This window comes from Oryx dammah, unplaced genomic scaffold (genome assembly GCF_014754425.2).
Source record: "Oryx dammah isolate SB20612 unplaced genomic scaffold, SCBI_Odam_1.1 HiC_scaffold_2, whole genome shotgun sequence".
NCBI classification, from domain to species: Eukaryota; Metazoa; Chordata; class Mammalia; order Artiodactyla; family Bovidae; genus Oryx; species Oryx dammah.
Window position 1 is genome coordinate 82,553,434 of NW_024070186.1, and position 13,394 is coordinate 82,566,827.

Genomic DNA, 13,394 nt, shown 5'->3' on the forward strand with positions numbered 1-13,394 from the left:
ATTTTCAGAAAAAATATTTAAGATATGGACTTTCCCAGTGTTGACTGATCCATTTGCAATCTTCCTTTTTTCAGTAATCAAACCCACAAAGAAATTTGTTTTCATTGGCTTTCTTGTTTAGTTTCAAACTTTTTGCTACTATTACAACTGTTTATAGATAAAATTCATTTTTCAATTGTGACTTCAAATGCAAGGCATAAGTCTTATCCTAGACTTCCTAGGCTTCCAAAATGTGCTTTGCATATAGTAGATATTCAGTTGGTGCCTGCAGAATACATTAATGAAGCAAGCAAGCAATCTACAGTCACAAAGCTTTCTAGCCCAAAGGGAATAGATAGACTAGAAGGCCTGAATTACAGAGTTTAACACCAAATATATCTAATCTAATAAACTTGCATTGTAGATAAGACAGTTGAGTAGGTAATGACAAAGGCAGGACAACCCATCCATCACCCTTTTGGTTACCCCAAGTTGCCTCCTAGATTCATTCAGAAAGCTTCTTCTCTGAATATATGTGCTCCAATTTGTGGAAAAATCTGGTTTTGAAATAAAAGTGAACTCTATACTCTAAGTAATACTTGAATTGCTGAATTTGGGTTTTAAATGACAATCTTAGGCATCATTTTGTAGTTTCCAATCTCTCCACTGATCCCTGGGGCTCTGATGCCTTCAGGATGACAGAGGACTGAAGGGGAATTTGTACAAGCCCTACTCTAAAAGGATCAGCTCTTTCTGCCCTTCTCTTTTGGAGACTGGGCAGGCTTTGTCAGAAAAAACAGTTTGAGTATCTAAGTTCACCTCATCTTACCCTTTATTTATAGTTAAGGAAATTAAAGCCCTGGGAGGTGAAGAGACTTGCCCTGAGTCTACAGTAAAATCAGAACGCTGATACCATCAACAGATATTTTAATTTTAACATTCATTTGAAAAACTGAAACTAATATAAACAAATCTGTTTTGTATAGCAGGGGCCCATTGACTTAAGCCCATCGGCCAAATCTCGACGCCTGGTTTTGTCAATAAAGTTTTATTGGAACACTGTCACACTGACTTGTTTATGTGTTGTCTCTGGCTGCTTTTTCACTGCAACTGAAGAGTTGAGTAGTCGCAGCAGAGCCCACAGAGCCCACAAGGCCCAAAATATTTACTACCTGGCCCTCTACTAGAGATGTTTGCCAACTTCTGGTTTATATGACATCCAAACCACTAGGGAATGAATATAGTCATCCAGTCAAGTAACTATTACATCTATATATCAACAACCAACGTGGAGATCTTTTCCCACCCGCTCCACATAGCTCACCCCCGGACTCCAGCCATTGACTCTGTCCTGTGTTCTATCCCATCACTGAGGTTTTGTAGTACAGAAACAACTTTGGTTAATTAAAATTTTTGAATATATTTCAAACTAATTTGAACAAAGTCATTAGATATTCATTGTACCACCTTCAGAAAGGAAAACTAAGGAACGGAACTTTACCTGTATCTGTAGACCTCACAATACCAGGGCTGCTGCTTCAACAAAAGAAATGCGCAGAGCTGCACAATGCAGTTGAAGCAGGTGTTCAAAACAACTGACAGCAGCAAAGGGGGAGAGAGAAGCTGTCCTGATGGTCGGTATGGAGCCAATTTTGGGTAGGCATGCGTCACGCTCACTGAAAGACAAATGTATTTTTCCTAGGTCCAATTTCACTATTGAGAATAAAAGATTGAGATGCATGTTATTCTGAGTCTCGCATCAGGGTTCAGATACAGTAAACATGCACTGAGGGTTTACATCTAGGTAAGTTCACTGCCCAGCTGCACACCAGTGCTACCAACCTTGGCCTCGTCCATGCTTTGATTTCATCTTCAGAAATGAAAAGTGATGGATTCAAAAGTTCTATGATTAATACATGTACCATATTGCATGGTGCAGATATTTTCTTTACCACCAGATTGGTCAGGAATGGTGTATAAAAGATGGCCTCCCACCTGAATAAGAGTACTGTTATCTCTCAAGGACGATGGGGAAGTGGAGAATTCAGCAGTAGAGAGCAAGGAGACATCCAGTTGCACTAATGTTCATATGCTGGGAAATTTTTTAAAAAGCACAAAACATTCACTCTGTTATTCATTCAGCCAACATTCTTTGAGCACGTCAGTGTACCAGGATAGATGCTAGAGGTGTGTTCTGCCATCTCCTGAAGAAGTGTGCAAATGGAGGACTGCTAGAATGCATTAGACTTAGGAAAAGGAACTTAAAATATTGCCTTTAGATGGGAGTGTTAAGAAATATTTTGGTCCTAGTATTTGTTTTTTAACATTTGGTGTTGGCAATGGGCAGTCACCTGTGGCTCAGCAAGAAAGCATTCACCTGCAATGGGTCGGGAAGATCCCCTGGAGGAGGAAATGGCAACCCACTTCAGTATCATTGCCAGGAAAATTGCATGGACAGAGGAGCATGGCGAGCTATATTCCATAGGGTCACAAACAGTTGGACAGAACTCAGTGACTAAGCACACAGTGCACACCAAAAAAAAAAAAAGGCGATTACATCTGTCTTCAGTTCAGTTCAGTTCAGTTCAGTTCAGTCGCTCAGTCGTGTCCAACTCTCTGCAACCCCATGAATCGCAGCACACCAGGCCTCCCTGTCCATCACCAACTCCCGGAGTCCACTCAAACTCATGTCCATTGAGTCAGTGATGCCATCCAGCCATCTCATCCTCTGTCGTCCCCTTCTTCTGCCCTCAATCCCTCCCAGCATCAGAGTCTTTTCCAATGAGTCAATTCTTTGCATGAGGTGGTCAAAGTACTGGAGTTTCAGCTTTAGCATTATTCCTTCCAAAGAAATCCCAGGGTTGATCTCCTTCAGAATGGACTGGTTGGATCTCCTTGCAGTCCAAGGGACTCTCAAGAGTCTTCTCCAACACCACAGTTCAAAAGCATCAATTCTTCGGCGCTCAGCCTTCTTCACAGTCCAACTCTCACATCCATACATGACCACAGGAAAAACCATAGCCTTGACTAGATGGACCTTAGTCGGCAAAGTAATGTCTGTGCTTTTGAATATGCTATGTAGGTTGGTCATAACTTTTCTTCCACGGAGTAAGCATCTTTTAATTTCATGGCTGCAGTCACCATCTGCAGTGATTTTGGAGCCCCAAAAAATAAAGTCTGCCACTGTTTCCACTGTTTCCCCATCTATTTCCCATGAAGTGATGGGACCAGATGCCATGATCTTCGTTTTCTGAATGTTGAGATTTAAGGCAACTTTTTCACTCTCCTCTTTCATTTTCATCAAGAGGCTTTTTAGTTCCTCTTCACTTTCTGCCATAAGGGTGGTGTCATCTGCATATCTGAGGTTATTGATATTTCTCCCGGCAATCTTGATTCCAGCTTGTTTCTTCCAGCCAAGTGTTTCTCATGATGTACTCTGCATAGAAGTTAAATAAGCAGGGTGACAGTATACAGCCTTGACGTACTCCTTTTCCTATTTTCTATTGTTCCATGTCCAGTTCTAACTGTTGTTTCCTGCCCTGCATACAGATTTCTCAAGAGGCAGGTCAGGTGGTCTGGTATTCCCAACTCTTGAAGAATTTTCCACAGTTTATTGTGATCCACACAGTCTAAAGCTTTGGCATAGTCAATAAAGCAGATTTTTCTGGAACTCTCTTGCTTTTTCGATGATCCAGCAGATGTTGGCAGTTTGATCTCTGGTTCCTCTGCCTTTTCGAAAACCAGCTTGAACATCAGGAAGTTCACGGTTCACGTATTACTGAAGCCTGGCTTGGAGAATTTTGAGCATTACTTTACTAGCGTTTGAGATGAGTGCAATTGTGCGGTAGTTTGAGCATTCTTTGGCATTGCCTTTCTTTGGGATTGAAGTCTCATATTCTAGCAAACTGATGAAAATGGAGTGTACTTTACTCTCAGGGCAGAGCAGGAAAGAAGCTTGGTGAGGTCAGGATGTTTTAGTTCTTTACATCTGTCACTTCTCCCATTTTCATAGCTTATGACTGCTTTCTTTGATGTAAGAAAGAGGGGGTATATATCCTTAGGGCTGTGTTCATTCCCTGGGGGACAGGGCACTGAGGAATGAGCATCCAGTGATGGATAATAAAAGTTTACAGTGGGTCTTTAGTTTGTTTGGTGCATGTTCTGGGGTAACCACAGACAGTCTTTGGTCTTTCATTATCTCATGCATGCATACTAAGTCGCTTTAGTCACCCCCAACCCTTTACAACCTTATATAGACTGTAGTCCCCCAGGCTCCTCTGTCCATGGGATTCTCCAGGCAAGAATACTGGAGTGGGTTGCCATGCCCTCCTCCAGGGGATCTTCCCGACCCAGGGACTGAACCCATGTCTCTTATGTCTCTTGCCCTGATAAGCAGATTCTTTATCACTACTGCCACCTGGGAAGCCCCTCTGGGGCTTCCAGATGTGTGAGAATGTCTCAATGGCCTCCAAAGGCTCTTGCAGCTCATTTAGCTAAAGCTCTCTGGCTGTCTAAGATTTAACTTTACTAATTTAATCAAATTTTCCAGAAGGATGTAGAGCTAGAGTCTACGAGGTATGCAAAGGTAAGAAGGACATCTCATCTGCTTCCAAAGAGCTTGAGTCCCATTGGGAAACACATGGGGTGTGTAATAAAGAAAGTGACTAGTCTTTGTCTCAGATTCCCGGGAGGTCACTTCTGGACTCGGAGTAAGGAGTCTCACTGGCCTTTGTCTTCACTTCCTGGAATATATCCTCTAAATTCTTGGAATTTCCTAATTGATAGGACTATCTTTTCTATTCACTGTAGGCCTGAAGAGAGTTTGTGCTAATGAGATAACTCAGAATGTGAGTTGGCCATGCCCAAAATATCAACTGTGTGATTAGAAGGCTGGGGGCTTTGAGCCACTTGCTATCAACTCAACCTTCAGGGGAAGCTGGAGTCTGTGTTCAACCTTATGGCCAATGGTTCAGTCAATCATATCTATTGAATGAAACCTCAGTAAGAATTCCCTACACTAAAGCTTGGGTGAGTGTCTCTCTCTTTTTTTTTTCTTTCAATATTCTGAATATGGTCATACATCACTGTGCAGGAGAGTAAGGCAAACTGACTCCTGAGGGAGAGGCCAATGATGTCATGTTTGAGATCCTCCCAGACCTTGCCCTTATGTCTTTCCCTTTGGTTGGCTCTATCTTGTACCCTTTGGCTATAATAAAGCTCTAATAAGCTAAATAGCCCTTTCCTGAGTTCTGTGAGTTGTTGCTGTGCATGACTGAATTCTGAGGGACTAGTAAGAACCCCTACATTAATAACCAGCAGATGAGAGGTGTTCATAGCATGGGGACTCTCAAGCTTACAGCTGGCATCTAAAGTGAAGACAGTCTTACGAAGGCTGTGAGGTCTGGCCCAACTCCAGGTAATTGGTGTCAGAAGTTATCGCATGAGCTTACAAGGCAGACAAGGTGGCCTGAGGTCAGTGCTGAGAATGGGTGCAAGGAGACGGGGGCTGCAGGAGGCAGAGGCCGCAGTGCTTGGAATTCTCTCTGTCGTCCAATATCCAAGGTAGAATGTGGCCACAGAGTTCATGGACAGGCTGTGGGTACTGGAGAGACGTGTAATTGCATCTCTGTGCATCTGCCTTCTACTTATTTGGTTTTCTCCTTTTTGGATGCTCATTGTGATTTCTGCCTTTTCTTTTACACAGGGACTGTGAGAGACTGAATTATTGGTCTCATCTCATTGTGAAAGAGTATACTTTATCTCCCCTTAATGTTGTTTTTTACTGTGTGATCTTCTCTGGCCAAAGAGATGTTAGCAGGGTTATTATTTTTATTTTTAATTGGAGGATAATGACTTCACAATATCATGATGGTTTTTGCCACACATCAACATGAACCAGCCACAGGCATACCCAGGTCCCCGCTTTCAGGAGCCTCCCTCCCCATCCCACCCCTCTAGGTTGTCACAGAGCACTGGCTTTGGTTCCCTGCATCATACAGCAAATTCCCACTGGCTATCTATTTTACGTATGGTAATGTATGTGTTAGCAGAGTTGTGAGGCGTGCTTGCGTGGCTTGGCTTGCTCTCTAGCTCTACTGTCTTTGATCTATACTGATAACACGCCCAGGTCTGTCTATTCAGCCTGGCCTCAGAAAGAAAATTGTGAAACAAACCTCAGTTAAACTCAGAACCTGGACCACGACCATCTAATCTACATCCTAAGCAGAGTGGCTCAGAGGAGTCCACCTAGACCGACTGAATGATAGTCAGCTCACATATGCGTAAGTGGGTGTTGCAAGCCACTGAGTTTTGAGGGTGGTTTATTATACAGCATTACTGTGACAATAGCTGATTGATACAGATTATTACATAAAGATTTTTTTTAACTTTTTCTGTTTTAAAGATGTTTAATACTTTCTGATAGGGAAATATACTTGTATACTTGAACTATGGACAGAGGTTTGTGACATTGTACAGAAAACAGGAATCAAGACCATCCCCAAGAAAAAGAAATGAAAAAAAGCAAAATGGCTATCTGAGGAGGCCTTACAAATAGCTGTGAAAAGAAGGGAAGCAAAAAGCAAAGGAGAAAAGGAAAGATATACCCATTTGAATGCAGAGTTCCAAAGAATAGCAAGGAGAGATAAGAAAGACTTCCTCAGAGATCAATGCAAAGAAATGGAGAAAAACAATAGAATGGGAAAGACTAGAGATCTCTTCAAGAAAATTAGAGATAGCAAGGGAACATTCATGGAAAGATGGGCTCAATAAAGGACAGAAATGGTAGGGACCTAACAGAAGCAGAAGATATTAAGAAGAAGTGGCAAGAATACACAGAAGAACTGTACAAAAAAGATCTTCACAACCCAGATAATCATGATGATGTGATCACTCACCTAGAGCCAGACATCCTGGAATGTGAAGTCAAGTGGGCCTTAGGAAGCATCACTAGGAACAAAGCTAGTGGAGGTGATGGAATTCCAGTTGAGCTATTTCAAATCCTGAAAGATGATGCTGTCAAAGTGCTGCACTCAATATGCCAGCAAATTTGGAAATCTCAGCAGTGGCCACACGACTGGAAAGGGTCAGTTTTCATTCCAATCCCAAAGAAAGGCAATGCCAAAGAATGCTCAAACTATCGCACAATTGCACTCATCTCACATGCTAGTAAAGTAATGCTTAAAATTCTCCAAGCCAGGATTCAGCAGTAGGTGAACCATGAACTTCCAGATGTTAAAGCTGGTTTTAGAAAAGGCAGAGGAACCAGAGATCAAATTGCAAACATCTGCTGGATCGTGGAAAAAGCAGGAGAGTTCCAGAAAAACATCTATTTCTGCTTTATTGACTATGCCAGAACCTTTGACTGTGTGGATCACAATAAACTGTGGAAAATTCTGAAAGAGATGGGAATACCAGACCACCTGACCTGTCTCTTGAGAAACCTATATGCAGGTCAGGAAGCAACAGTTAGAACTGGACATGGAACAACAGACTGGTTCCAAATAGGAAAAGGGGTACGTCAAGGCTGTATATCGTCACCCTGCTTATTTAACTTCTATGCAGAGTACATCATGAGAAACACTGGGCTAGAGGAAGCACAAGCTGGAATCAAGATTGCAGGAGAAATATCAACAACCTCAGCTATGCAGATGATAGCACCCTTATGGCAGAAAGTGAATAAGAACTAAGGAGCCTCTTGATGAAAGTGAAAGAGGAGAGTGAAAAAGTTGGCTTAAAGCTCAACATTCAGAAAACTAAGATCATGGTATCTGGTCCCATCACTTCATGGGAAATAGATGGGGAAACAGTGGAAACAATGGCTGACTTAATTTTTCTGGACTCCAAAATCACTGCAGATGGTGACTGCAGCCATGAAATTAAAAGACGCTTACTCCTTGGAAGCAAAGTTATGACCAACCTAGATAGCATATTCAAAAGCAGAGACATTACTTTGCCAACAAAGGTCTGTCTAGTCAAGGCTATGGTTTTTCCAGTGGTCATATATGGATGTGAGAGTTGGACTATAAAGAAAGCTGAATGTGGAAGAATTGATGCTTTTGAACTGTGGTGTTGGAGAAGACTCTTGAGAGTCCCTTGGACTGCAAGGAGATCCAACCAGTTCATCCTAAAGATCAGTCCTGGGTGTTCTTTGGAAAGACTGATGTTGAAGCTGAAACTCCAATACTTTGGCCACCTGATGCGAAGAGCTGACTCATTTGAGAAGATCCAGATGCTGGGAAAGATTGAGGGCAGGAGGAAAAGGGGACGATAGAGGATAAGATGATTGGATGGCATCACCAACTTGATGGACATGAGTTTGAGTGGACTCCGGGAGTTGGTGATGGAGAGGGAGGCCTGCCATGCTGTGGTTCATGGGGTTGCAAAGAGTCAGACACAACTGAGCCACTGAACTGAACTGAACTGAAGGACAACCATTTTCAAGTCCCTACTCGTTCCTGGGATTCTCCAGGCATGAATACTGGAATGGGTAGCCATTGCCTTCTCCAAGTGATCTTCCCGATCCAGGCATTGAACCCAGGTCTCTGGCTTTGCAGGCAGATTCTTTATTGTCAGGGCCACCAGGGAAGCCCTTTTACTAGGTCTAGAGGCTGTGCTGAGTGTTTTATAAATATTATCATTATTTCTTTAAGAAACAATGTAATGTATGTATTTATCTCCTACTTTACAGGTGAAGTAACTGGAGTTGGGAGAAGTAGAATCCTTGCTTTAGTGAGGGACACAGTGGTGATATAAGTCTGTCTGATTGTAAAGCTTCATGTTGGCTCGAATGGTAAAGTATACATGTACCTAGCCGACTGTGAGCTTCCTGAGGAAAGAAATCCTGTCTTGCTCAAGGCCTGTCCTTTATTGTACCTAGCACAGAGCCGGCTGTATGGGAGGACTTAGCAGCTTCAAAGTCTATTCTCAAAGTATAGTTTTTAATTGCTCATCATCATCTGGATATTATGTATGTATGTTTCTCCTAAATAGTTGGTTTACTGTTTTATTATGGACATTTCAAGTCATGTAAGTCAAGTTTTAGGAGGCTAATGAACCTATCCAAACAATGCAAAATTTTGAGCATGTGTCAGGAAATTTCTAAGGAGAAAAAATGTCTTTATCTTTCATTAGATCCTTCAAGAGGCCCAAGACCCAGAAAGGACTCACTGAAGCACAGATGAAACTTAAGAGATGTATTTATGTGATGGATAAATCCTCCCTGCAGCCTCCTCCTCTGTACACTGCCTTCTTCCATGTGCTGGGGTGATTGCCCAAATGGAGCTGAATTACATGACTCTTCCCTCATTCATAAAAGTGATTGACCTAAAGTGGGCAACTCACCCAAGTGAAGGGGATCAGTTTTCTTTCTAAACAATTTGCAAATGACACTGAGAGGTTGAGCTAATTGGCTGTAGGAGGACAAGCAGAAAGGTTATGGAGACCCAATAATAGTTACCATTTGGGCTCATTTGCAAAGCGAATGAGTAGAAGTCAATTGAAAATAAGAAGGTTAGAAAGAAGAAGACAGACAAAAGATGGTCTCTTGGAAATAAGGGAAGAAGACTCTAGCCCTCCTCAGGCCCAGGTGCTTCCCAGTTTCTGTTCTCAGATTATTTTTTGTGTGTGAGAATTGTAGTCTTAAACATGCTCCTTCTTCAATTTTCTTGTTCTAATTTGAGTGGGATTTACTGAAGAGAACAGAGACATAGCTAAACAAGTTCCTTTCAAGACGGCTTCTATACCTAAGAGGATCAAATGGGACTTCAAGAGATGTATTTTCTTTTTCTTTCTTCTTTTTTGGCACTGGTGCAGCTTGCAGAATTTTAATTCCCCAACCAGGGATTGAACCTAGGCCCCTGACTGTGAAAGCTTCATGTCCTAACCACCAAGGAATTCTCAATGCACACGTTTTCTTAATTGACTATTGACTCCATCTTACTTTTGTCCTAGATTTTTTCCTTCATATATTGTATCTTACTGGTGGTGGTGAAAGTCACTCAGTCATGTCTGACTCTTTGTGACCCCATGGACTATACAGTCTATGGAATTCTCCAGGCCAAAATATTGGAGTGGGTAGTCTTTCCCTTCTCCAGGGGATCTTCCCAACCCAGGGATCAAACCCAGGTGTCCTGCATTGCAGGCGGATTCTTTACCATCTGAGCCACGAGGGAAAACCAAGAATACTGGTATGGGTAGCCTATCCCTTCTACAGGGGATCTTCCCAACCCAGGAATCGAACCAGGGTCTGCTGCATTGCAGGCTGATTCTTTCCCAGCTGAGCTATCAGGGAAGCCCATCTTGTCTTATTAGCAGCCTTTGTATGTTGCCTTAAAATCTTGTGGGGACAATGCGGGGAGTGGCTATATAAGCAAGTAAATAAATAAATAATATGATAGTATTATCTTTCTAAAACATTCTCCAAGAGAATATACTGGTAGATTTATTTCATTATGGTTTTGAAATTAATTTTGTAAATTTTTATACAATTTTTAAGTGTTACAATCCATTCCACTTGCAGTTATTACAAAATATTGGCTATATTCCCCGTGTTGTACAATTTATCCTTGTAGCCTATCTTACATTCAGTAGTTTGTACCTCCTACACCCCCACCCCTATAGTGTACCTTCCACTCCACCGCAGGTAGCCACTAGTTTCTTCTCTATATCTGTGAGTCTGCTTTTCTTTTTTTCTTTTGTTATATTCACTAGATTATAGATTAGATTCCAGGTATAAGCAACAGTATTTTGTCTTTCTGTCTTATTTCACTTAGCATATTGTGATGGCATTATCTTCGTTCCTTACTAATTCAGGCTTGAAAGTCAAAGCCCGAACCTGGGAACCTGGAAATGTAGATGGGTTGATGAGAGTGATTTCACATGGATCGTCCATGACTCAATGTCAGCAGATAAATGTTCACAGTTCTCAGCCTAGTAGTCAAGATTCTGTGATCTGACCCAACCTACTTTTTCAAATTTTATCTCCTGCTGTTCTTTCCACATACCCTACAGTGTGGTCAAATTGAAAAACTCACGCCCTATATTTATCAGCTCTCTCTTGCTCATGCTGCTTCCTTCTACTTGAAATGCCCTTCTTTTGGTAAAAGATATTTGAAATCTATTCAGTCTTCTTATTTTGGTTTAAATGCTGCTTCTTCCATGAAGCCAACCCCAGTATCTCTCTTTTCTCCATTGCTGTCTCGTCTCTAACTACAGATCATCAAAAACAAACTCCCCTTTTCCAAAACTCCCAGAGCATCTGTTGTTTCCTGGTACTCACTATTTTTGATTTGTATTTCATCTATTAATGTATGTGAATTCTCCACTAAACTCTATATGTCAGTGATCAACATTTTAATGCCCAGGTACTTATGTGCCAAACACACAGTAGGAGACAAACACTTTTCTGAGGTGAGGTTGAATGGAGATTCTCCTCTTGTCTGGGGAATTTGCTGACCTTCATATTTGAGGACAATGAAAAGGAAAAATAAGTGAAAATGAAAGTGTTAGTTGCTCAGTCATGTCCAACTCTTTGTGACCCTATGGACTATAGCCTGCCAGGCTCCTCTGTCCATGGAATTCTCCAGACAAGAATACTGGAGTGGGTAGCCAATACTTTCTCCAAGGGATCTTCCCAAACCAGGGATTGAACCCAGGTCTCCTACATTGCAGGCAGATTCTTTACCATCTGAGCCACCAGGGAAGTCCAAGGACAATGAAAGGTAAGTGCCAGTTTAATGTCAAGAGAGATGACTGCCATGTTGCTATCATACCTACTAAGAGGGATTTGTAATGGTCCTTCAGGGGCAAACAGGCCATCCTCCATCCCCCAGGTACCTACGTACAGACTATACAAGAGAAAACCATGGAGATGATGAAGAGATTCCTTAATAGGAATTGTTAGGAGCAGTAAGAACTGTGGTTTTAGTCTCAGCATCACAGCACAAATGAGAGCAAATCATAAGAACCTCTGTAGGAAAAGTCCTGAAGTGGTGAGGTTAGAGATTAGCACTCATTGTCCTGCTTGTAAATATCAAAGGGAAGAGAGAGGGGACAGCAGTGAGAATACGTGCCACATCTGTCTAGTAGGTCAAGCAGAAGCTCTGTAAATTAGCCGGGCTAGAGCAGTCTCAAGGAATTTGCCCAATGGGGCAGTCAGCTGAAGTTAGAGAGACCAGCAGAAGAAACAGGCTGTGTGATATGCACCACCAGAAGGCAGTTAATGAAGGGAATCCTGAGGGGTCAGAGGAGAGAGCACCACCTATGTAAGGGAGAGTCCCTGTGGATTGTCTGAAAATCCACAGGGAATCTCTAAAGAAATCAGGAACTCACTAGTGAGCCCCATGCAAAGGGCCTGAGTTCACATGCCTACCTTGTTACAATACACTCAACAGGTGATAAGTACAATACCCCCATTTAAGTAAAAAGTCCCAGGCTCTTGCTACTTGCATTCACCGCAGCTGGGTTGGAAGTAGCTGACACAAGGAAAACAGAGTTCATGGCCTTCTCTAATACCACCTACTCCAAGCCATGGGTCAGGCTTCACTTGGGGAAGAAAACTTTGAATTGGATGAGAATATGAACTGTTAATTTATAATACCTGGACTTTTCACATCTAAAGATGAGATCATTTCAATACCTGGAAATGAACAGGAAATGATCTGCGTATAGTATGACTGAACTCACAGGGATGGGAAAGTGACAGTGTTCAAAGGCAGAAAGTAAAAAGAGACCAAAAAAAAAGGTATCTCCACTCTGTGTTTCTCACTTCATCAGTCTAGCTGATTTAGTAAGCCAGCTACACATTCGTTGCATACTAATCGAATGAAGGGCTCTCCTTTGGAAAGAACCCTGTGATCTATCACCCTTCTTTTTACTCCCACGGGTAACAGTGGTCTTGCTCTGAGTCATCCCAACTCTCCCACTCAGCCTGCTCTGAAATGAGAGGCTGGTTCACAGGGAGAGCAACTGGTATCAGAGGCCCTAGGCTCTTGCCATGGGAAACAGTAAAGTATACTCATCACCTTGAGAGTCAAATTCGTGACCAAAATGAAAATTAAATGTGCAAAAGCTCAAAACAACTTGCTTGAGGTCTTCTGGCAATTCTGAGGCAAAGCTACCACCCATATTTTTGAATTTCTAATCCAACAGTCTACTCGTACACAGTCTTAAGTTTTTTCAAGCGCTCAACAAGTTAGTCAATCATCTCAGAAAAAACCAGTGAGGGGTGGGGTAGTGCAATATCGTTCATCTTGTAGTGAGTGTTTCTAGGGTGTCATGCACTATGCTATACACTACGTGCACTGTGTTATCTAATCCTCACAACCCTGTAAGGACCTTTCACATGAGTCGATTTTATGTGTGTGTGCGTGCTCAGTCACTCAGTTGTGTCCGATGCTTTGTGGCCCCATGGACTG

The 13,394-nt window shown here is 42.1% G+C and overlaps 2 protein-coding genes across 5 annotated transcripts in view; one reads left to right on the plus strand and one right to left on the minus strand.

The window, feature by feature from the left end:
- Positions 1-13,394, plus strand: part of PLAAT1 (phospholipase A and acyltransferase 1) — a 62,216-nt gene that overhangs the window by 37,585 nt on the left and 11,237 nt on the right. The gene's annotated exons all lie outside the window — the stretch shown is intronic.
- Positions 1-13,394, minus strand: part of ATP13A5 (ATPase 13A5) — a 115,849-nt gene that overhangs the window by 11,407 nt on the left and 91,048 nt on the right. The window contains exon 26 of the mRNA XM_040267447.1: positions 1,481-1,655. Within this exon, the coding sequence (XP_040123381.1) occupies positions 1,481-1,655 (175 nt within the window). The remainder of the gene's footprint in view (positions 1-1,480; positions 1,656-13,394) is intronic.